This window comes from Engystomops pustulosus, chromosome 11 (genome assembly GCF_040894005.1).
Source record: "Engystomops pustulosus chromosome 11, aEngPut4.maternal, whole genome shotgun sequence".
Classification (NCBI taxonomy): domain Eukaryota; kingdom Metazoa; phylum Chordata; class Amphibia; order Anura; family Leptodactylidae; genus Engystomops; species Engystomops pustulosus.
Genome location: NC_092421.1, coordinates 33445596 through 33469290, shown reverse-complemented (window position 1 = coordinate 33469290; position 23695 = coordinate 33445596). Strand labels below are relative to the sequence as shown.

Genomic DNA, 23695 nt, shown 5'->3' with positions numbered 1-23695 from the left:
TCTTTAACTAGGGGTCTTCTGTAAGTCGGGTGTCCTTAAGTAGGGGACCACCTCCAATTTGGGGAAATTCATCATATATTTTCCATCTGCTTTTTGGCATCAAAAAAATTACAAAATTGTTATATTCTGATTTTTGCCTTCAAAAATGTCGCAGAGGGCGATTAATGCCACTAAGACATAGAGCACCTGAAAGGCTGGGTTTTAAAGTTGCAAACACACTGCTTAACAGAAGAACACTGAAGCCAGAGTCCCCCACGGTATAGGTTTGTATGGATGATATCCAGTACTACAGCATAGTATTTGTGGGTAACTTTAGTCACTATTTTGTATAATGGGTAAATTCTGAGGCCACATTCACACAGCAGCGTGCTTGCCCGCACTGGATATAGGGCGTAGCACATGGCAGGGTAGAGGAGGGAGAGGGGCGAACGTTCCTCTCCCCTCTCCAATAGAAGTAAAGCCGCAAATAAGGCAAAATATTGGACATGTGAAGCCACCTTGGCTCTGTCACCATCCCACCATCCCACCATCACCGGGTGCCATGGATCTCAATGGAGTCGTGTATGGGTCTCACATTTTTGCAAATTGCATTCCGGCTTACACGTTTTTATGGACCCTTCTTGCGTTTTTCTGCTTAGATACAAAGCACATGTCCAGAAAATCATCACATGACCAAGTTTAAATAGAGACAAGAAGCCGTTTTTTGCATAAATGGATGACATACTGAAGACACAGGCCAATGGAAGGAAAAAACGTACAAAAAATTGGTGCAAAACACAATGTAAAAGTGGACATATTAGCCCAAATTTGTGGACAGAGGAAAAAAATGTTTGTGTGAATGGGGCCAAAGGGCCGGCGCACATGTGGCGTTTTGAACACGTTTTTGGACCGTTTTTAAGCAGCACGTTAAAAAAACGCATGCGTTTTTTGAAAATGCATCCATTCTTGACCAGTTTTAATTAAGATAATTGGTAAAACATGTAAAAAATGAATGCGTTTACAAAAAAAGCACACGTTTTTTAACGGTCTGCTTAAAAACGTCCCAAAAACAGGTTCAAAATACCAATAGTGCCGCCGGCCAAAGGGTACATTTACATGTGACATCCTGAGGGCGCATTCACACGATGTGTTGCGTCGCGTTGTGCTTTGTGTTTTTGACGCATTCCACTGGCTTCAGCCTTGATTACATGCTGAGGTTACATTGCGTTTCCAATGCATCTGCCTAAACAACGCGAAGCAACGCATCGTGTGAATGTGCCCTGACGCATGCGTTTTTATGCTACTCTGCGTTTTCCAGGCTTTTTACTTTGCTGAACTGACCAGTTAACACAGTTGTTAACACAGGTGATAACACTTCCAGCAACAAAGAAAAACACTTTAAAATCACATGCGCCGTGACGCCACGTGTGAATGCACCCTGAGGCTAAATGTACACGACTGTGCAAAATTGGGACGCAGGCAGGGTAATGTTTGCAGCCTGATTCAGCTGAATGGAAATGGAAGGGGCAGGCACTGAGCATCTTCATAGAAGCTGAGAAATCGCATAGCAATATGGGCACAAATAGAACCAGCTCTATGATTTTTGGCTAGACTGCGCAGATCCATCAAGTTTTGGTGAGACCCTTTCAACCAGCACAACAGGCCTCTATTGGGGCAATGTACATCACTGCCCTGTAAGGCCGCGGTCACACGATCCGCTAGGCGTCCGTTCAAAACGCGACGCTAGCGCACAGGGGGCGGTCCTCGGCCCGAACGCACATGCGTTAACAGGGAAACGCATGCGATCGGCTTATCAATCGCATGCGTTTCCCTGTTAACGCATGTGCGGTCGGGCCGAGGACCGCCCCCTGTGCGCTAGCGTCGCGTTATGAACGGACGCCTAGCGGATCGTGTGACCGCGGCCTAAAAGGTTGTGAGCACATAGCCTAAAAACTAGCTCAAACCTCAGAACAGCTACAAATGTATCCAATCTTCCTCAACTCTGTGTAGTCTCCACACCTTAGCTCACAATAACTGATGCAAAACAACTGATGGGAGGTACTCAGCTACTGATCCTATGTTGGAGAAAGACTGTGGGGGAAAACTGAAGTGTGAAAAAGCCCATTGAAATGAAATCTTCAGTAAGACATCAGAGATAAATCACAAGCCAGGAAGAGTAAACCAATCTGTAAGTGTCCATAAGCCAGAACGGTTTTACTGAAAAATTATTGATGTGAAAAAAAACCACCAATGTGAAACACCGATAGTATTTCCACCAAGCTTATAGATAAGTAGATTGTGGACTGTGATCTGTATTGTGCATCACACTGACTGTAAGACACTTGCTGTTATATGTTTGCTTCTTCCCTTTTGGACAGACAGAATGTATTTATGCTTTTACGCCTGGTGGGACAAATTTTTCTGACCCAACTTTATTTTTTTTGTCTCTCAGTTTAAAAGCAAATTTTGTTTCCAATGCTTTTCCTGCACCTCAAGTTTCCCTGACGCCTATTTTGGTGCACATTTAGGCCCCTTCCACACTTGCGTTGCAGATCACGTCAGAGTTTGATCAGGGTGCGATCAGGGTCTGGTCAGTGAAAAACGCACATTTTGCATCAGAGTGCAATCAGTTTCCAGTCAGAGTTTGTGCAGTGTCTCAGTTTTTCTTGCGCGTTTTCAATGCAATTTCTATGCGTTTAGGACTGAGCTCTATCTTTTCTATGGCAATTGCTGCGTGAAAAACGCATTGCACATGTATGTGTCTCAGAGTGCAATGCGTTTTTGATGCGTCTCCATAGACTTGTAGGGTGGGTTTTTCAAGCGCGTGACTTGCAAAAGTAGAGCATGCTGAGATTTAAACGCGCGTTTAAAAAAATGCAAGTCTGAAAAGACCCATTGATTACAATGGGTCAGAGTGCAATGCAAGTTCTGCGCGTCAAAAGCACGCGCAGAAAACGCGGGTGAAAAACGCAAGTGTGAAAGGGGCCTCAGACCAACAAAAGGCAAGTGGGTAGAACGAGAGAAGCTTTTATGATCAGAATTCTTTCACATGAGGGTCGTGGTACACGTGGCTTTTTTTAACCCGTTTTTAGGGTGTGGTCACAAATGTTAACGTGATGTTAACACATGCAGTAATTGTTGCGTTTTGTAAGCGCAAGTGTTAACAGCTGTTTAATTAGGCAAATCTCTCTTCAGCTGTTGCAATGCGTTTTTAAACGCATGCATTAAACGTGACGTGTTACCGCACTCTGAGGGTGCGTTCACACGTTCCACTAGTGTCGCGTTGATAACTAGCACACAGGGGGCAGTACTTGGGGCGATCGCATATGCGTTTCCAGAAAAACACATACGATCGGGTGCGATATGAACGCGACGCTAGCGGAACATGTGAACGCGCCCACAGGGTGATGGCACATGTGGCGTTTTGAACACGTTTTTGGCCTGTTTTTAAGCAGTCTGTCAAAAAACGTGTACGTTAAAAAATGCGTTGACCAATTATCTTAATTCAAACTGGTCAAAAACGCATGCGTTTTCCAAAGACGCCACGTGTGTCATCGGCCTCAGGGTGCTTTCACATGATGCGTCGCATCAAGTTTTTAAATGCATTTTTGACGCATTTCAAAGACTTCAGCCTTGATTACATGCTAAGGTTAGATTGCGTTTCCACTGCATCTGCTAAAAAGCAACATAACCTCACCATGTGATCAAGGCTGAGGCCTTTGGAATGCGTCAAAAACTCATTGAAAAAGTGATGCAACGCATCGTGTGAAAGCGCCTTACTGACTCTCGGTCAGTGGGTGGTTATGTAACTGGCAGTAGGCATGCATAATTAGTAACTGCAGGAGAACAGGGCAGCCTGCATGACGTCCACAGGAGCACCCGGCGCTATTTAGCATATTTTTAAAAGTTGATGTGTGTCTAAAAATAAGCTAATTTGTGGCGCCCACACAAAATAAATAAGGTGCATATTGTGCAGCTACAAAAATAATGACGTCCTAAAAACTGGCATAAATCCAATATAAGTGACCCCCACTGGGTGAGGAACATGGCAATGGGGTTATTGCAATGGAGGCATTGAAGAAGGATCAGATGCAAGAGATGTTCTTGTGGTAGAGGCCTAGATGTGGGGTTAAAGGATGAAACCGTGTCAGGCCAGCGGCACAGGAACGTGTTCAGCTCGTAGAAACAATCCTGTATGTTTATCCCATCCCATGGACTGAAGACATGGTACAGACGAGACTGCTTACATCACACAGAAATATGCTGCAACATCTTCCTGTTTACTGTTCTAGCTGCAGCACCAGTACTGTAAGAAGTGTTAGGCCCCTTTCACACTTGCGTTTTTCATGTGCGTTTTCTGCGCGTGCTTTTGATGCGCAGAACTTGCATTGCACTCTGACCCATTGTAACCAATGATTCTTTTCAGACTTGCATTTTTTTTCACACACACACGCGCGTTTTTTTTAACGCGCGTTTAAATCTCAGCATGCTCTACTTTTGCAAGTCACGCGCGTGAAAAACGCCCCATACAAGTCTATGGAGACGCATCAATAACGCATTGTACTCTGAGACACACGCAAGTGCAATGCAAGTGCAATGCGTTTTTCACGCATCAATTGCCATAGAAAAGATAGAGCTCAGTCCTTAGTCCATTTCACGCGCATTTTCTGCGCGTGAAAAACGCATTGAAATTGCATTGAAAACGCGCGTGAAAAACTGAGACACTGAACAAACTCTGACTGAAAACTGATTGCACTCTGATGCAAAATGTCAGTTTTTCACTGACCAAACCCTGATCGCACCCTGATCAAACTCTGACGTGATCTGCAACGCAAGTGTGGAAGGGGCCTTACAGTGCTAACACTATATTCTGTATGATGTGTTAGGTCAGTGGAATTGGACCAACATAGGAATATGCGTGTGCAGCCGGCCTCAAAGGTTAAAGGGGTTGTCCACTTTTAGCACATTACAGCAAATCATTACTATTGTTTATGTAATGACAAGTTATTACATTTTCCTTTATACTTTCTGTATCAATTTCTCAGTGTTTTCTATTACCCAAGATAGTAAATAACTGCTCTTGGCTACAAGAAAATAGAATGGGTTAACAAAAAATATTTTATATGTATCTATAGACTGTCTCAGACTGTCTCTTTCAGTGACTGTCTGCCTGTCGCCTGTAGTTTCTATCAGTGACTGCCTGAGAGCTGAAGTTTCATTTTTGCACAGCTGTTTATAACATTACAGCTGATCACTGATTGGTTGCAATGGGCTACTGGAACAGTTTTACCTCCTACATTTCTGATAAATCTCTCCCTATCTCTATATCCTTATCCATCTTACCTCACATATAAGCGTCTTTTACTCTTTGCCTATAGTAACCAATCACAGCTTAGTGCTCATATTAATGACCTGTGGCAGAACAGCAGCCAATCATGGCTCAGCTTCCAACTGCCACAGCAGCAGTAGACAATGGCTCCTGTATATGGTGGGTAATAAGTTGATTTTGGAAAGCGTGGGGTGAAAATTTGGGCTCAAAACCTGGTTTAAGACATTTCCCTGAGTCACAGGCAACAACTGTGCAAAATTTGGTGATTGTTAACACGATAGTACAGATTCCTTTAGCGGACACATGCACGCATGCACACACACACCTTTATATATCATATATATACTCCTACGTTTAGAATGTGTAAGATCTGGATTTGTATTCACTTGCAATGTATGAAGAGGCCCATAGATGGCAGCACTTGTACAGCGGCTGTAGCTTGCTGAGTCATGTTGAGTGCAGGGGGATTGGGTTTGCCAGAGTTCTATATGGAGCTGTACAGGGAAGAACAGTCCTGAGATTGTCTGGATGTTTGTTGTAGGATCAGCTGAAGTCGTCCTGTGATCGGTGAGTGAACTGCAGTCACATTCTGTACTGGGTTGATACGGTATTACATTTACACCTCATTTACGATAGAGAAAGGTAATAATGTTACATAATGCTGTTACACTGTGAGCGTACGGGAACATCCCCCACAGCATTCAGCTTTGTGGATTCATAGAATATGTGTTACCAGGAAAAAGGGGGAAGGGCTGAATCAACACTGGCAGGACACATTCATTCAAGTTGGCAAATTTATAAAAAAATCACACACAACATTATTATCCTTTAATTTTTGCCACAAATATATTAGATGTCACACATAACCCCTATCAGGACTGTGTGGAAAGGTGTGTGAGGAGCTAGTAGTTTCCACTATACACAAATCAGTGATTACCAAATTGTCACATTACGAGCCTGAGGTTTGTGGTCATAGCAGTAGGTTCACTAATAAAGGTCTGCTAGGTACATAATGGGGGGCATTTATCGCTGCTATCGCTTTATTTCTTTCTTTTTTTTTTTGTGCAATTTTTTTGTGAGACTTTTTGCAGTTTGAGACTTTTTAGGTGCAGAATCAATTAGTGTATCAATGTGAGCTGCCTCCAGGATGTAATGCAGTGGCCGCATTTATCTTTCTACCCAGATGTTTGTTCAACTTGTGAGACTTTTGGCTTGGAAATTGTCTCATTCTTGCACCTAATAAGTCCCAAAACAGAGCATGCTAGACCCAGACTTACTTTTGGGAGCTACTATTTGGAACTAAAAAGTCGCAAAAGTGAGACTAAACAGGCAACTTATCACATGTATCGCAAAGGGGAAAAACTTAAAGGGGTAGTCTCATCTGGGCATTCACATTCAGTTTCACTAATCTTCCATATATAAACATTTCTTCAATTGGATGTTATTAAAAAAAATGTTTGTGTGTGAAGATAATTTCCTATAAACATAGCCATGTTGTCCCTTAGAAACGAGATGGCTTCCTCGGATACGACCACGTCACACTCTGGCAGCGGTGGCCAGACATGGGCTATAGAGTCCTGCCGGACCACCAGGATTCAGCAATCATTACTACAGTACGGGTGTAGGACCTGCAGTAACTCCCGGACATTTCATATACAAAAACTTTTTGTTTATCTGTGCAATCTCTCAGGCCGTATCAGGCCCCGGGTGGCCGTATCCGGGGAAGCCATTTCATTTCTAAGGGATAAAATGACTAAATTTATGAGAAATTATCTTCACACAGGAACATTTTTTTAATAACATCTAATTGAAGAAATGTTTATATATGGAAGATTTATCAAACTGAAATGTAAATGCCCAGACGAGAATACCCCTTTTAATATACATTGCAATGATTAAGTAGGCCAACTTCAGGAAACTTGAAAAGGTGGCAGCTGAAAAATCTATGATACATGTGCCCCAAAGAATTGTAGTGTACAAGTCCCATAATACAGAGGAAATTCAGAAAGTGTACAGATCCATACACAATGGATGATCTGCTGTGCTCGATACGTATGTCTGGCACCCGTATGGATTGTACTGTGAGATCAAGCTGCACGTGTTTAAACCTTTATCGACGTGTGACGTATATATGTACATCACACGTCGGCTTCAGGTGTTTACAGATGGTTCACAGGCTGAGCCCTCTCCATACACAGTGACTGTGCAGCAAACACCCGCCATCGGTGCTTTGGCGGCACCATCTTTGCTTTGATCACCGCTTCCCTTGGAGTCATGGAGGAGCGACAATCTTTGTAAGCTTATATAAGGCTGTATAGCTTCTGATCATTTATTACTGAAAAATAGTAAAAATAATAATAAACAAGAGTAAAAAAAATTAATTAAAAAACCCATAAAAATTCTAAGCACCCTCCTTTGTCTAGAACTGCTATAAAAATAAACAGTAAAAATCCTAAACATGTTGGGTATCGCCGTGTCCCAAAATGTCTGATCTATCAAAACAACATTTCTGTCATTTAACCCCGTAAGAGAAAATAGTGCCAAAAGTTTGCAACATATAAAAGATTTTCTTAAAAGGCTGTCCAGTACTCAAAATGATAGTATTTAAAACATTATCTCATCTTGCAAAAAAGGACACCATACACAGCTCTGTACACTGTAGTACAAAGAAGTTATTAGCGCCAGAAGATGGCAAAATTAATAATTTTTTTTTTTGTACAGGACATTTAAATTTAAGTAAATGTATGAAAAACATATATAACCTATATAAATGTTGTATCCCCGTGATCATACTGACCCAAAGAATAAAGGAGACATGTGGGGCGCACAGTGAAAGTCGTAAAAAGCCAAGTGCACAAGAAAATGACAAAAAACAAGCCCTCACACAGGTTTTTTGAAGGAGGGGAGTGAAAAATGTAAATGCAAAAATAAAAAAGGGCCTTGGTGTTACGGGGTTAAATACATCTGATATTGGGAGAAGCTCCTACTAGCTTCTTTGTTTTACTTGAGAATGTGGGGAGTATATCGTAAGTGAAGAGAAAATTCAATGTTTCAGTTTGACATGTTTTTTTGAATTCTCGTGTATTTATTTGTTTTTTAGATCGGGGACTGAGATGGGCTCTAAACTGTCTGTAGATAAATCAGTCCAAGTTGTCATTGTAGGAGGAGGATTTGCTGGTATAGCAGCCGCTAATAAGCTGAAGTCTAATGGAATTCCTTTTATTTTGGTGGATATCAAGGACTCCTTCCATCACAATGTTGCTGCTCTCCGCGCATCTGTAGAAAGTGGTAAGAAATAACAAATAAATGTATCAAAATGAGCTGATTTATTTCCCATTATACCTATGAAATGCATAATAGCTACCCGATTGGTGGAGTCTATCCACTCCCATAATAAAGTAACTCATCCCCCATCTTGGATGAGAATAATTTGCATCAAAAAACCTTTTCAAAAAATGCTATTATTACTTGATATTAAAGTTGACGTGTTAACTAATTACATTTTACCTGTAAAAAATGTATAAAAGAAAAAATGCATCAAATTTTTTTAATGCAGTTTTTACACTTTAAGGCTAGTGGCACGCGACACGGATGCCCTAAGGAACCTGTCAGGCACATCTCTTCCCCCAAACCAAAGATCCAAGCTCATTTACTGGTAAATATGTCCCCTGCACGCCTCCTGCACGCTCAGTAGCAGGTGTGTGCATGAGGGGTGCACTAGGCATGTTTCCCTCTTAAATAAATCTTCCATCAAAATCCATCATGATAAACCAGGGACAATTACTCATAGATACACGTAGTGACTGTGTAATCTTCTTATATTTGTAATCACGTGCCTTAAGTTATACACAAGCTATCTTGTTGTTACTATTATGTGTGAGAATTTGTATCTTTTGTGCTCCTGATACAGGTTTTGCAAGAAAAACGTTCATATCCTACAAAGATTCATACCAAGACAGCTTTATTCAGGGAAGAGTAATGGGCATAAACCTGCAGAAGCAGACTGTTGTGCTTGAGCACAGTGAGGTAAATGGGGTCCTGCCAGAAGCCAAACACAAGACGCATCATAGGATTACTTAACCCCTTAAGGACGCAGCCATTTTGTAGCTTAAGGCTCAGCCCGATTTTTTGGATTCTGACTTGCGTCTCTTTATACGGTTATAACTTTTGAACACTGTTACTTATCAAAGCGATTCTGAGATTGTTTTTTCCCCACATGTTGTACTTCATTTTAGTGGTAAATTTTGGCAGATAAGTTTTGCATTTATTTACAAAAAAAAAGAAAATATGATAAATTTTTGGAAAAATTTGCCATTTTCGAAATTCAAAATCATTGCGTTTTCAGGCAGATCGATTTACCACCTAAATAAGTTGCTGAATAACATTTCCCATTTGTCTACTTTACATTTTCATAATTTCTGAAATGTCTGGATAATTTATTTTGATGTCACGCGGCTTGCAAATAGAATATCGCTTTTCCGGATTTTCAGAATTGACTATTTTGGGGATAAATACAGTTTGGAATGAAATTTTACATATTTAGCATCAAAACCCCCTATATAACCAACCCATTTTCAAATCTGCACCCCTCAAGCTATCAGAAACAGCTTTTACGAAGATTGTTAACCCCTTGAGATCTTCATAGTAATTGAATCAAAATGGAGGTGAAATTTAGAATGGTCATATTGTTCCCTTATACGTTCATTTAGCCCTAAAATTTACACATTTCCAAAAGATAAAAAGAGAAAACCCACCATACAATTTGTTCTGCAATTTCTCCTGAGTACATAGACCCCCCACATGTGGCTGTGACTTGTGTTATGGGGGCACAGCGAGGTGCAGAAGGGAAGGAGGGCGCTGCAGCTGCCAGGATTTTAGTTTCCTCATTGGCCCCTTTTGAAGGCTATAAAATTTTCGCTTTTTCGTTATTGGGGCCATGTGATGCCATTTTTTTTGCGGGATGAGATGCTTTTTCCAATGTTACCATTTTGGGGTTTGTATCACCTATTGTTGAAAATTTAGGAACGTTTTTTGAGGACAGGAGTAGAAAAGCATCAATTCTGTACTGGATTTTTTACTTCTTTTTTTTTTGGTGTTCACCGTATAGACTAATAATCATGTTATCTTTATTCTATGGGTTGATACGATTACGGGGATACCAAACATGAATATATTTTATTACGTTTTACTAAATTTGTCAAACAAAACCCTAATGTGGGGAAAAATCTATCATTTATGTATTGCCGTCTTCCAAGTGGCAGAACTTTGTTACTTTTTTGGCTACGGAGCTGGTTGATGGCTTGTTTTTTGCGGGACATGTTGTACATTGCACCAGTATCATGTCGCAGTACATATGGTTTTTTGATCACATTTTATAGCATTTTTTGTGGGATTGAAAAGGTAAAAATCATAATTTTTGGAGGGTTTATAACAGTTTTTTTTTACGGCGTTTATCGTGCGGGTTCAATAATGATTTACTTTTATTCTACGGGTTGTTACGGACGCGGTGATACTATATATGTGGGGTTTGTGTTATGATTTAGACTTTTTTTTGAGTTATATGTCTCTTTATATGTTTTGGGGGTTTGGGGCATTTTTAGTGATTTATGACTTTATTTTTTTATTGAATAACTTTTTTTTTTACTTTTTCACTTTTATACCATGGGACATGAAGAAGCAATCATCTGATTGCTTCTTCATGATAATATTCTGCAATACTCATGTGGCACTGTGCCAGTAAGATGACGTCACAGACGCCATCTTACTGGCAATTCTTGCAGGTAACTCTGGGGTCCAGATCGGACCCCAGAGTTACTATAGCAACGATCGGCGCACCCCGAAAACGGTTCGGGGGGGGCCGATCGTGGGGGAAAGATCCCCCAGATACATGTTAGATGCCGCGGTCGCGCTGACCACGGCATTTAACGGGTTAAGCACCCGCGATCGGAGACAACTCCGATCGCGGGTGTTACACTGGGGTGCCGGCTATCAGTCACAGCCGGCACCCCGTCTTTCCCGATGCCGGTTCGGCTCAGATCTTGAGCTGAACCGGCATCAGCTCAGCGTCCGATATATCGGACGCTGAGCGCTAAGTCACTGCGCTCAGCGTCCGATATATCGGACGCTGAGCGTTAAGAGGTTAAAGATGATTCATGCACAACTTTCATAGTGTAGTAATCTTTACTACTGCTGAGTAATTCAGAAGAAAATAAAACCTCTACTGATAAAATGGAAACACAGCCCGATTCGGGTGCCTAGTGCCCACTTGTACAATTTAGCCTGATGGCCCACTCTACACCTCCCTACACATCAATGCCCATCTTTCAGGACACCTTGCGTGACATGGGATAGCAGCCAAATCAAAGTCACTTCTAATGGTAAATGATACTCAACTTTAGACATTAGCCTTACTGCTCATCAGTACAGTGTAGGGAACTGGTTTGTAATGGTGAGAGGCCACAGCAGTGGTCAGGAAGACATTTTTGTTGAGAATGAGAAAAACTGTACCTGCAATGCTACCTTAAAGGAAATCTACCACCTGGAATCTACTTTCTGAAGTAGTTCCCGTGTTAGATCACCCCTCCCTGGACTATCCCTAAATCATTATTTAGCCTTTTTCTATAATAAAGCTTATTTCATCAATATGCAAATTAACAGCAGGGGTTACTGGGGGAGTGGAGAAGGCCATGTGAGCTCTGGTGACAAAGGCTACACCCCACCCCCAGTAGCCTCTGTAAATCCAAGTATTTGCTTTTCCTCTTCTGTGCTTCAGGCCCGTTGACGGCAGCAGGAGAGCTCTCCTGCTGCCGGTGAGCCGTTCGAAGCACAGAAGATGACAAGCAGGTGGGCCAATCTGCAAAGGCTACTGGGGGTGGGTTGTAGCCTTAGTCACCAGAGCTCACATGGGCTACTCCACTCTCCCAGTAACCCTTGCAGTTAATTTGTATATTGATAAAATAAACTTTATTTTAGGCAAGGCTAAATAAAATAATTTGCTAAAAATGGTTTAGGTATAGTCCAGGGAGGGGGAATCTACCACGGGAGGTACTTCAAAAAGTAGATTCCTGATGGTAGATTACCTTTGAGGTAGCCTTTCTGTCCAATGCTACATTCTGCCCTGAGGCATAGTTTTCCTTTTTGCTACCATTGAAAACCTAGTTTCATATTACCTACCCAGAATCCTTAGTGAATAATGCGTGGGCTTTTCAGATTCATTACACCTTCAAAGGTAATTTCCATAAGAAGACTAATTCTCTCCCTTAAAGGCACTTGTTACGCCTCCTTGCCTTTGACTGCATCTGCCATGGTTCCCTGTCATTGGCCTGGTGCCTAGGAAATCACTACAGTAAACATGGGATCACCATTCCTTATGTGTAAGAAATCATTTCCTGAGCCCAGACACTAATGACCATTTCTTTTTCTCAGGAAATACATTTTTCACATCTCATCATTGCAACTGGGAGTGATGGTCCATTCCCTGGAAAATACAACCAAGCAGCCACCAGGGAAACGGCCATTCAGATATATGAAGATCTGGTCAAGGAGGTGAGTTCACGAGGGAAGTGGTCATGCTCTGGGGCACATTCTTTTCAGAAAATAAAGCTGATTTGGTGAAAGAGCCACCTTTTTTTCAGTAGTAGCAGCAGGCGGCTGAACCTCAAGTGATAAGATATTGGCAGGACTCTGACCTATGTACGATGCTTTATGATAATACAATACAGCGTAATAGGGCTTGTCCTATGTCATGGGAACTAGTGATACCTGAGATGGTCTTGTGCCTGTACTCGGGTCCATTACCCATGCAAAAATAAATTGTACAATTTCTACAAAATAATACTGAAGAAAGAGATAAATCGAGATGGTGGAAGAAGTTGCAGTGATCACAGTTTATCTGAATATAACTAATAATAACGTAATGCAATTTTATTTCTCCTAAGGTCCAAAAAGCCAAACATGTGGTGGTTGTTGGTGGAGGATCAGCTGGAGTTGAGATGGCTGCAGAGGTGAAAACGGAATATCCTGAAAAAGAGGTGCATCAGTATTAGTGTCTTTATTCCTTTCAATATTGTTTAACCCGTTCAAAATGCTGCCAGTTTTGGCCTTATGGATGTGGCTATTTCTCTTTGTTTAATTTTCCATCAATGTAACTATCCGATTATAGTGGGAGGAGTTCTGTTTAATGGAATTGGCTGCTGTATGAGATCTTATTTGTAACTTGTTATACATCGGATCTTCTCCACTTTTCCTTCACAGGTGACATTGATACATTCCAAAGTGCCATTAGCAGATGTGGAGCTTCAGCCCTGTGTACGGAGGACTATAAAGGAAATACTGTTAAAAAAAGGAGTTAAGCTAGTTTTGGGTAATTAAAGAATTTGATCATCTACAAAAGTTCTATAGTTTATAAAGCTAAACAGTTTATAAATCTAAAAGTTCCCATGTCTTACATTTTGTTTTGATTGCAGTTTTGACTCCTTCATTAAACAAATTAGGCCCTATTCACAGGATAGGGCCTAACTTGCAGATTGGTGGGGGTCCACAGATCACAAGAACGTGGAGTCCGAGGTTCCTCTGACTGAGCCATCCTCTCTCTCAGAGATGAGCGGAGCAGATGGTCCGCATGTCCGTGCTGCTCCATTAATCTCTAAGGAGCTGATGGAATTTGCTGAGCGTGGTGCTCCGTAATAGACATCAATGGAGCACGGACATGCGCAACCATCTGCTTCGCTCATCTCTGGGAGTGACAAGGAGCATGAATCATTTTCATTGTGTTCCTAGAACCTTGTTAGAACCTAGAGTCATGCTCCTCCCTTCAGGTCCTGCACACGGTATAATTCACTGAATCAGCTGTGACTGGAGTGTCTTTTTATGATAAAGTCATCTAGGGGCTGGTACATTGAGGAAGAACATGTTTTTTTGCACAACAAATTGCATTTCCTAATATTCCATGCCATGTATTGGGAAGCAGGAAAAAAATAACAAATGCGGTGAAATTGACAAAAAAAAATTGCATTTGTACAAAATGTTTATAGGTTTTATTATGTTCTAGTACCTCTTGTACAAATAAAATGTCTTTATTTTGCCATATTTTGATGCAAACAACTTTTTCATACTACACTGTAAAGAGCTGTGTAAGGGTTCATTTTCTCCAGGACGAGATGGCCTTTTCATTGCTACCATTTTTGGTATTGTACAACATATTGATCACTTTTTATTTTTTTATGTGCTGCAAAAAGGCAAAAATGGCTTGAGTTAGGACATTAGGGCGATATTTTTTGTTACGAGGTTCACTGACGTATGTATTGATACTTGGGATCTCGAAGTATTTGAGAATCCCACCACTAGCACCTTACCTAACTCTTCCTCTGAAGATTTTCTGTGATTTAAAGGGAACTTGTCACTAGACACCCTTTTTGAGCCTCCTCCATCTCCCCACATACAATAAATAGCTTAGATGAGTTTTTTTTGCAAAGGAGAATGGGAGCTCTGCTCTATGCTGAACACTCCCCAGGGACACAGGACACAAGCTGGCAGGGAGCCAGGTAAACTTTGATATAACTTATTGCTTTAACCACTAATGCCAAGAGTTTTATGAAAACATTTTAGGGGTATGCTATTTATTATCTGTGGGACATCGAGGAGGCTCAAAAAGGGTGTCTGGTGACCGGTTCCCTGTAAATAACAATGTGGTCCCTTTGACACCATAAAATAAATTGATTGTTTTTTCAAATCGTAACATTTTTGACAAACTGTTGGCAATTTGAAGCACAAAATCCATCAGTACTGTGTATGGGGCTGTGTGAAGATGGCCATAATAACCAAAGTAACTGTGCCAACCATTATTCAACAGGACAACGAGTATCAAACCTGAATGAAATGACTTTAAATGTGGTGAAAGAGAATATGGAATTGCACTTGGATAAGGATCCTGAGGTAATCACAGCTGACCTGATTCTCTGCTGCACTGGAATAAAGATCAATTCATCTTGTTACATTGAAGCATTTGGTAAGTAAACCGGGAAGAGTCTACAGGTATGGACCACCTGTAGACGTACTGTTTCTCATAAAGGCTTCTCAAACTAAACAAGGGCTCTAGTTTGTAGTGAGGAAGGGAACCACCCTGAGGCTGCGCTGACATGTTCTAGATGCGATACCATCAAAACGGGGAGAGGTTGGCCCAATCACATATACTTTCAACTAAAACGCATGCAGTCGGTAACGAGCACCACATGTTTTGCATGTAAACAATGGAAACAATTTGGTGCTTTTTACCGATCCCATGTCTTTCAGATGAATATGTGATCAGGTTAAGACCCACAACATTCTGTTTGGATTGTGTATCTAAATTCAATCCAATCCTATCATGTGAACACGCTACTGTCTGCAGTAGAGAACCTGATGTGGCTAATAGAGATGAGCGAACATGCTCGTCCGAGCTTGATGCTCGTTCGAGCATTAAGGTACTCGAGACGGCTCGTTGCTCGGACGAGTATTTCCCCTGCTCGAGATCGAGCATTTAATTAAAAAAACACAGTGAAGAACAATGAAGAATAGAATAAAAACAGTGAACACAGGATCATTTAAGTGAAAAACACAGTGAAGAATAGATTACAGATGTTCGGCACATCTGCTTACTTGTCGGAAGATACGCGCGGAACGGTGCGAACAAAATAGCATGTGAAGAACAATATATATGTGTGAAGAAGACATTGCAGAACACGGTGAGCAGGACGGAGACACAAGGGAGCAGCACAGAGACACCGGGGAGCAGCACAGAGACATCGGGCAGCGGCACGGAGACATCGGGGAGCGGCACGGAGACATCGGGGCACGGAGACATCGGGGCACGGAGACATATGGGCACGGAGACATATGGGCACGGAGACATATGGGCACGGAGACATCGGGGCACGGAGACATCGGGGCACGGAGACATCGGGGCACGGAGACATCGGGGCACGGAGACATCGGGGCACGGAGACATCGGGGCACGGAGACATATGGGCACGGAGACATATGGGCACGGAGACATATGGGCACGGAGACATCGGGGCACGGAGACATATGGGCACGGAGACATCGGGGCACGGAGACATCGGGGCACGGAGACATCGGGGCACGGAGACATAGGGGCACGGAGACATCGGGGCACGGAGACATATGGGCACGGAGACATATGGGCACGGAGACATATGGGCACGGAGACATATGGGCACGGAGACATAGGGGCACGGAGACATCGGGGCACGGAGACATCGGGGAGACTTCAGTGGAAGAAGAGCAGCGGATCCCGGGACAGCGTATCTCCCGACAAGTAAGCAGATGTGCAGAACATCTGCAATCTATTCTTCACTGTGTTTTTCACTTAAATGATCATGTGGTCACTGTTTTTATTCTATTCTTCACTGTTCTTCACATCTGTTAACTTGTCGGGAGATAATATACGCGCGGAACAGTGAAGAATAGATTGCAGATGTTTGCATACATATGCTAACTTATCAGAAGACATTCTTTTTCAATTAATTAACACATTTTATTCCCGAACCATGGTCCCTTTGAAAAATGCTCGAGTCTCCCATTGACTTCAATGGGGCTCGTTATTCGAGACGAGCACTCGAGCATCTGGAAAAGTTCGTCTCGAATAACGAGCACTCGAGCATTTTAGTGCTCGCTCATCTCTAGTGGCTAACAGTCCTAGCACCCAAACTTTCATTGATGGTTGGAAGGATGAGTAATTTTTTTGCTCAGCACACCGTATTCTACATATCAATTGTAGTTTTGAGTGTGTTGTTAATAGCTTCACCCAACCAGGGCCGCCAGTAGGAGTTTTTAGGACACTTACTGACAAGATTTTTGGGCCTCTCCCCACACTTTTATAAGTAAATTCATTCTGCTATATATAGTTCCCTGGAATTAATTATAGTGAGGACAGCACACCCAATAAATTATACATACCGAAGTGATGACATACAGCATACACAGTGTGCTCATATAACAAAATACAAAATGCATTAACACTGCATTATATTAAAAACAATTCCTTTATTTATATAGCACACAGATTACACAGTGCTGCACAGAGCTTGCCAAAACGGCAAGTCTTGTCCCCATGGGGCACACAATCTAATCAATCTACCAGTATGTTTTAGAGTGTAGGAGGAAACCGGAGGACCCGGAGGAAACCCACGCAAACACGTAGAAAACATACAAATTCTTTGCAGATGTTGACCCTTGGACTTGATTTTCTATATCTGTCTATTATATCTGGAGTCTGGGAAAATCACGAGGCAGCTCCCTTGACATCAAGCATGACCTACAAGAGGCCTTATGACATGATGCGGGATAAAACCAAACCAGTATATCCATTCCAGAAGGAACAGGCTCCCAACTGTAGACAGCGCTGTTTCAACCTGATTGGGTCTCCTCGGTACAGCTGAGGGAACTGGTTTGGCTGAGTGAGAGGCTTAGTGACTAGGGTCGGGAAGTAAGAGTTCTCCTTACAGAGAATGCCAGTTAAGGCCACCATGAAAGTGTGCGAGTCTTTTAGCCATGGATGCTCCACTAGCATTTTGAAGCATCTTTTCTACAAATAACACATGGTTTTAAGTTTCCAACTATTAAATTTTTAAGTTCAAAATGGATTACTTTGAAGTCTATTCTTGTAAGAGACTTTATACAGTGTATGAAAAAATTGATAATTTGTACATTTGCATAAAGATTACAAATTTTCTACTATATAAAAAAATCACTGATTGTGTTCACCAGATTTTACCCCATTAAACTACTAGAACCCTCAGGTAGGGTATAAAATGTCCTTTCTAGAATGCCCTCCTTTATGTGATAATGTTTTAACGAGCAGAGAAAAGGCGTCAAATTTAGAGGCTGCCAGGGTATTGTCACTTCAGATGCTTCTATATCTGGTTCTATAGTACAGGCAGTCCCCGGGTTACATACAAGATAGGGACTGTAGGTTTGTTCTTAAGTTGAATTTGTATGTAAGTCGAAACTGTATATTTTATCATTGTAGTTCCCGACAATTTTTTTTTTTTGCCCCAGTGACAATTGGAGTTTCAAATTTTTTTGCTGTAATAGGACCAAGAATTATCAATAAAGCTTCATTGCAGACAATTTTAAGCTGATTATTGCAATCTGGGACTATTTTAAAGCATCCAGAGAGCTTCACCAGAGGTCACAGTGGGCAGAGGGGTCCGTCTGTAACTATGGGTTGTCTGTAAGTCGGGTGTCCTTAAGTAGGGGACCGCCTGTAGTGATGAACAGGCCTGAACCGCAAAGTTGTACTAGGACTGATTAACAGGTTGGATTTATATCTGTGAAATGCTGTATTTTTGTGAGTAACAGTGAATTAGAGAATGTGTTGTTTTGTTATCCTGAGTATATTTAAGAGTCTTTGTGGGAATACCCCTTTAACCTATTAAAGTTTTGTAATAGTGGCCAACCAATTTAAGGAGTTGGCATAAGAAGGAATAGGCAGGCAAGCAAAACTTTAAAAATGTAGACACTTGGATTAAAACCATGAAGGAGCTGGGTGAGAGGACTTGGCAGATGGTGGTGCCCCCTGATGTACAAGATGACCCCTGTGTGTTTACACCGGTACAGTACAGAAAGTCCCCTACAGGCAACTCCTAGCTACAGACAGACATGTCTGCCCACTGTGACCTCTAGCAGCTCTCTGGATGCTTTACTTTAGTCTCAAGCGGTAATAATAATAATAATTCTTTATTTATATAGCGCCTACAGATCACGCAGCGCTGCACAAAGCATGCCAAAGGTGTCTAATGAAGCTTTATTCATAATTTTGTTCCTGAAAAAAATCCTGAAATATAATATAATATTCTAGTTATTATTCGGCTAATTTGGTATTTTTTATTAATACATATTTGTTTATTTTTTATTTAACTGTATTGTACCAGTTACTGATAAAATGATAGACCTTAGATTTAATTGTGTACCTGAACAATAACTTATAGGTCAGATTACATTGTCTATTATACTTTAGACCTGTGAAGGCTGTCTCTACAAGGAGACAAATTCCCCATATTGACTGCCATGTCTATGACACAGCTAGAGCCAGCATTCCTGAGATTTCTATGAGCAGGGGAAAGGAGAGGTTAATTTACAAGACAATGCTGTGGGTTGTAAAAAAAAGTAGAGCAGTACTTCTTACTATGAAGGGTACACCCACTACTTGATGTAATCTGTCTGCAGCTCTAAACCTGACAACAGAGGAAAGCAAGTTATGGCAAAGAGAGACACCCAGTGGTCATTTTCAACACAAAACATATTTTGGTGTAAATTTTAGCTAGACTTACATTTCTGGGCTCTTGTGATGGTCAATCGCTATCAAGTTGATTAAAAACAGTGAAGTTATTTTTACAAAGTGAAAGATTTATTTTCACATATCCCCTATTTTGTTGCTTGGTGGAAAATAATGCTTAAAATTGGTACATTTTTAATGTCATATTGCTTTTAAATCCTTTTTTTTCTCCTCCAAAGGTGATAAAGTGGCCAGCAACGGGGCTCTGAAGGTGAACGATCATCTTCAAGTGGAAGGATATAATAATATTTATGCAGTCGGAGACTGTGCTGATGTAAAGGAACCTAAAATGGCTTATCATGCAGGTATGCACGCCAAGATAGCAGTGACCAACATCATCAACAGTCTTATGGAGAAACCGCTCAAGACCTATAAAACAGGTACCGTCATGGCAGATTCTTAGTATCCATATACACCCCTCCACATTAAAACTATGCAGCATTAAGGAGGACGAGTTGTAAGATTCTGCAAGTCGAGTAAGTAGGAAGTGCTGCTACGATCCTAAAGTGCATCTAGCTGTCACATAAAATCCTGAAAAATCAGATCTAGTTTTATGTTGTGATTATACAATGCCTACGGTTTATCGACATCCTCACCAATAAGGCACAAACTTCTTTGACATGAGAAATGACAGACCTATGCACATAGAAAAAGATGTCAGCAATTTCGGTGCTGAGAAAGGTAGTCCTGCAAAATATGTAGTGTACCAATGGTCACTTTTGGGCCAACTCACATGAGACAAAGGGTTATTGCACTTTGTAAAGATTATTTCTGTTCATTTGTTTCCTAGTGTGATTTGGTACTTTTGGTATTTGTTGATACTAGTATGAAGTAGTATGTAGATCTCTTAACTAGGAATTATCTAAAAGTGTTAAACCTAAGTTTATAAAAACAAACACCCCTAGTTTGTAGTGTAATTGAGTGAGAGGAAAGCAAAGATCAGACACACAGCTGCAGCAGCAGGAGTTCACCACCAGAGGCATCCCAATAACACCAGGAACCACCTCACACACAAGAAGAGAGTTAGGAGAAATATTTTACAAGTCCCTTTTCTGCCCGGGTGGTGAGCAACCCCATCTCCATGGAAGCCAGGCTGCCATCTAGCTCGGTCCCATGTGCTAAGACATGACGGGCCTTGATATAATAGAAGTCAGTGGCGGCTGTGAGCTAGTGCAATTTCTGTTGTATGCATGTGGCCTTAACATGAAGGGCAAGGTAACAACAAGCCAGTTGTACTGTCCCCAGGAGCAGCCAGGTGTAAGCCCCATAGAAGCCATAAGGGCTAATATCAAGATGACTTTAGAAGGGCCTGAAGGGTTACAGATATTTAGGTTAGCAGGGCCTATGAGAGAAGGCAGTGGACTACAAAACAGACGAGTACTCCCCCCTGCGGTACCTCATCCTAAACTGTCTTGTCCAGGGTGTAATTACAGCGTAGCAGCCATAGCGGCTGCTAAGGGTCCCATAGTCTCAGGGGGCTCTGGCATCTGTCCTGACACACTAAAGAATGAAAAATGTGTACCATTAAATACATATTACACATTGTACAGCATAATATGTATTTAACAGTGCACATCTTCCAGTACGCAGCATGAATTGGCAGCTCAGATATAAAATTGCAGGGGAGAGGGAGAGGACAGCAGAACGACAGGACTAGGGATCTCTCATCTCTAAATCCTGTCATGCACTTCCCCCATGTGGTCAGCAGCTACTGTGACAGATCTGTGTAATCTTATTAGTGTATATAGCAGTGTACAAATAAGGATATTTTCTGAGGGAGTAGGGGGGGCCCCATTAAGAAGTCTGCTATGGGGCCCTGCCTCTCCTACTTACGCCACTGGCCTTGCCACTGGTCCCCCTGGTCCCCCCTCATTTACCTGTTAGCTGCTATGACCCTGAGCTAGCTAACTTGGTCCTTTTAGGCTCTAAACAATTAACCTTTAATGGGCTGTGGGATGCCTCTTTTTTTAACCCCATTACACAGCAGGGGTGCAACACACATATAGGACCAAAAATGCTTGTTTGAATGTATATGCACTGAATAATCTACTGTATGGGAAAAATGGCAGTGAAAAGCATTTATTTTTCTTTAGGGTCTGTCAGTATGCTTCTGTCTATGGGCCGTAATGATGGAGTCGGACAAGTCAACGGTATCTACGTGGGACGTTTTTTTGTAACTATAGCAAAAAGCAAGGATGTGTTTGTTTCAAATAGTTGGAAGGAAATGGGACAGAAAATGCCTAAATAACAATTTTTTTTTTGTTTACATAATCCACTACCTCAACCATACTCACATGAAGCTGCCGTTCTAGAGTTATTTGTCTCATCTGTTTTGTAATAACAATGATTTTATGGTATCACATGTTAACCTCTTCTGTTACATACAAAGTACAGTTTCCTAATTTCACAGGTGAAACACACGAAGATGGGAGATGTATTTATTTACCAGGTTTCACTTGCAAAATCTCCACTCAAAGGATCGAAATTGAAGACCGTTTTCATTTATAAACCTCTCAATGCCCCCTATGGTTATAAATAAAATGTACTTACTACCATATACCTGCTGTGCATACATCGTACATATATTATGGAAATGTCCATAGCCTATGCTGTCAAAACATTACCTCCTTTTTATTTGCTCTATTGAAAAATCCAAGAAAAACCCTTCAATAAAACAGCCATTCGTTTTTGTAAAGCCCGTTCCACACTTGCGAGTGTGATGCGATGAACTCTCATCACACTCGCAACGCAAGCTGCCGGGAACGCACGACCCGAACGCTGCACCGCGGGAGTGAACTCAGCATGTCAGTTCAGTCCCGGTGTGCAGCATTCGGGCCGTGCGTTCCCGGCAGCTTGCGTTGCGAGTGTGATGCGAGTTCATCGCATCACACTCGCAAGCGTGGAACGGGCCTAAGACAGGCTTATAAAGTGATCATGCACAACAAACATAATGTGAATAGAGCTTAACCTATATATTTTAGTTTTTACAAAACAATGAAATGATTCAAGAGAAGATGAGCAGCCAGAGAGCGGATTCATTTGTATTTATTCAGTCAGCTCATGACTATTAACCATGTAAAATGTATACAGAAAGGAATAACTAAAAATAACAAGAAATATACATCAGGTAATGCTACATTGCAATACTCCATCATAGAGATAGGAAAATGCTATACAGTACAAATGACACAACTGTAAAATAGACATTTTACTTGTAGAAAGAACAATAAAAACAGATATATTATTGGCAGATCCTTCATATCACCTGTTTACCATATCAGAGTCAATACTAAGTTGTTAAATATGGAAGCACTAGACATAAATCCTGTACATTGTGTCTTCCCAGATAAGTGAACTGAATATAACATATTTATCTAAAATATTACAAGAAAGGGAGGAGTCACCAACATGGAACAAAACTATTTTTGACGTCTGTCTGATTGAAAATGGCTCGGATATGTGCTTGGAGAAATCAGCACGGCTTCTGTCCTGGTAACATTGTCAAAACCAGAATGTGGCTATAGAGAAAGTGAGATAGCCAGCCGGAGAGGACTTTTATGAAGGAGCTGTCCTCACTGGACAATCCTTATGTCTCAGGCTAGAATCACCCCTATAAAGAATGTATAGATTATGCCTCTTTTATCAGGAGGCACAGGCTAACTAATCACAGTTCACCTTCTATTTATAATTGTGCTGTGGGAAAATGGAAGCTGCATTCTGATTGGTTCATCTGAACAACTAGGCTTTTAGTTTAGTAAACTGAGGCCTTGTGTACTTTCTTCATCATGTCAGTCCATCTGTTAGCTTTCACAAATTGGGCCCATTCCTATGTACTGTACAAAATCAAGGGTATGCGTTCTGATAGATAGACCTGTATTATAGACATTATCATATACATTTACCCAACAAATTCCTGAGGTAAATTGTAATCTAATTGTTGAATATAGGACTAATAAATTACTATTTGATTTTAGTTTTTTTTTTTTTTAAAGAAAGCTGAGGACATAAGGGTACTATAGAATTTCCTGCAGGAAAAAAAATCCTGAATCAAC

General features: G+C 41.3%; 1 protein-coding gene across 3 annotated transcripts; it reads left to right on the top strand.

Annotated features, from left to right (window-relative positions):
* The first annotated feature begins 1485 nt into the window (after positions 1 to 1485).
* Positions 1486 to 22200, top strand: AIFM2 (AIF family member 2). 3 transcript variants are annotated; one of them, XM_072131432.1, is made up of 9 exons: positions 1486 to 1614; positions 8409 to 8596; positions 9219 to 9334; positions 12734 to 12853; positions 13246 to 13338; positions 13562 to 13670; positions 15159 to 15314; positions 19823 to 20023; positions 21737 to 22200. In XM_072131432.1, the coding sequence occupies exons 2-9, from the start codon at positions 8422 to 8424 to the stop codon at positions 21889 to 21891; spliced, it is 1125 nt and encodes a 374-aa protein (XP_071987533.1). In that variant the 5' UTR covers positions 1486 to 1614; positions 8409 to 8421; the 3' UTR covers positions 21892 to 22200. The 3 variants fall into 3 exon arrangements, with proteins under 3 accessions (XP_071987533.1, XP_071987532.1, XP_071987531.1); XM_072131431.1 differs by lacking the exon at positions 1486 to 1614 and adding an exon at positions 1954 to 2167; XM_072131430.1 differs by lacking the exon at positions 1486 to 1614 and adding an exon at positions 5749 to 5875.
* The last annotated feature ends 1495 nt before the right edge of the window (positions 22201 to 23695 follow it).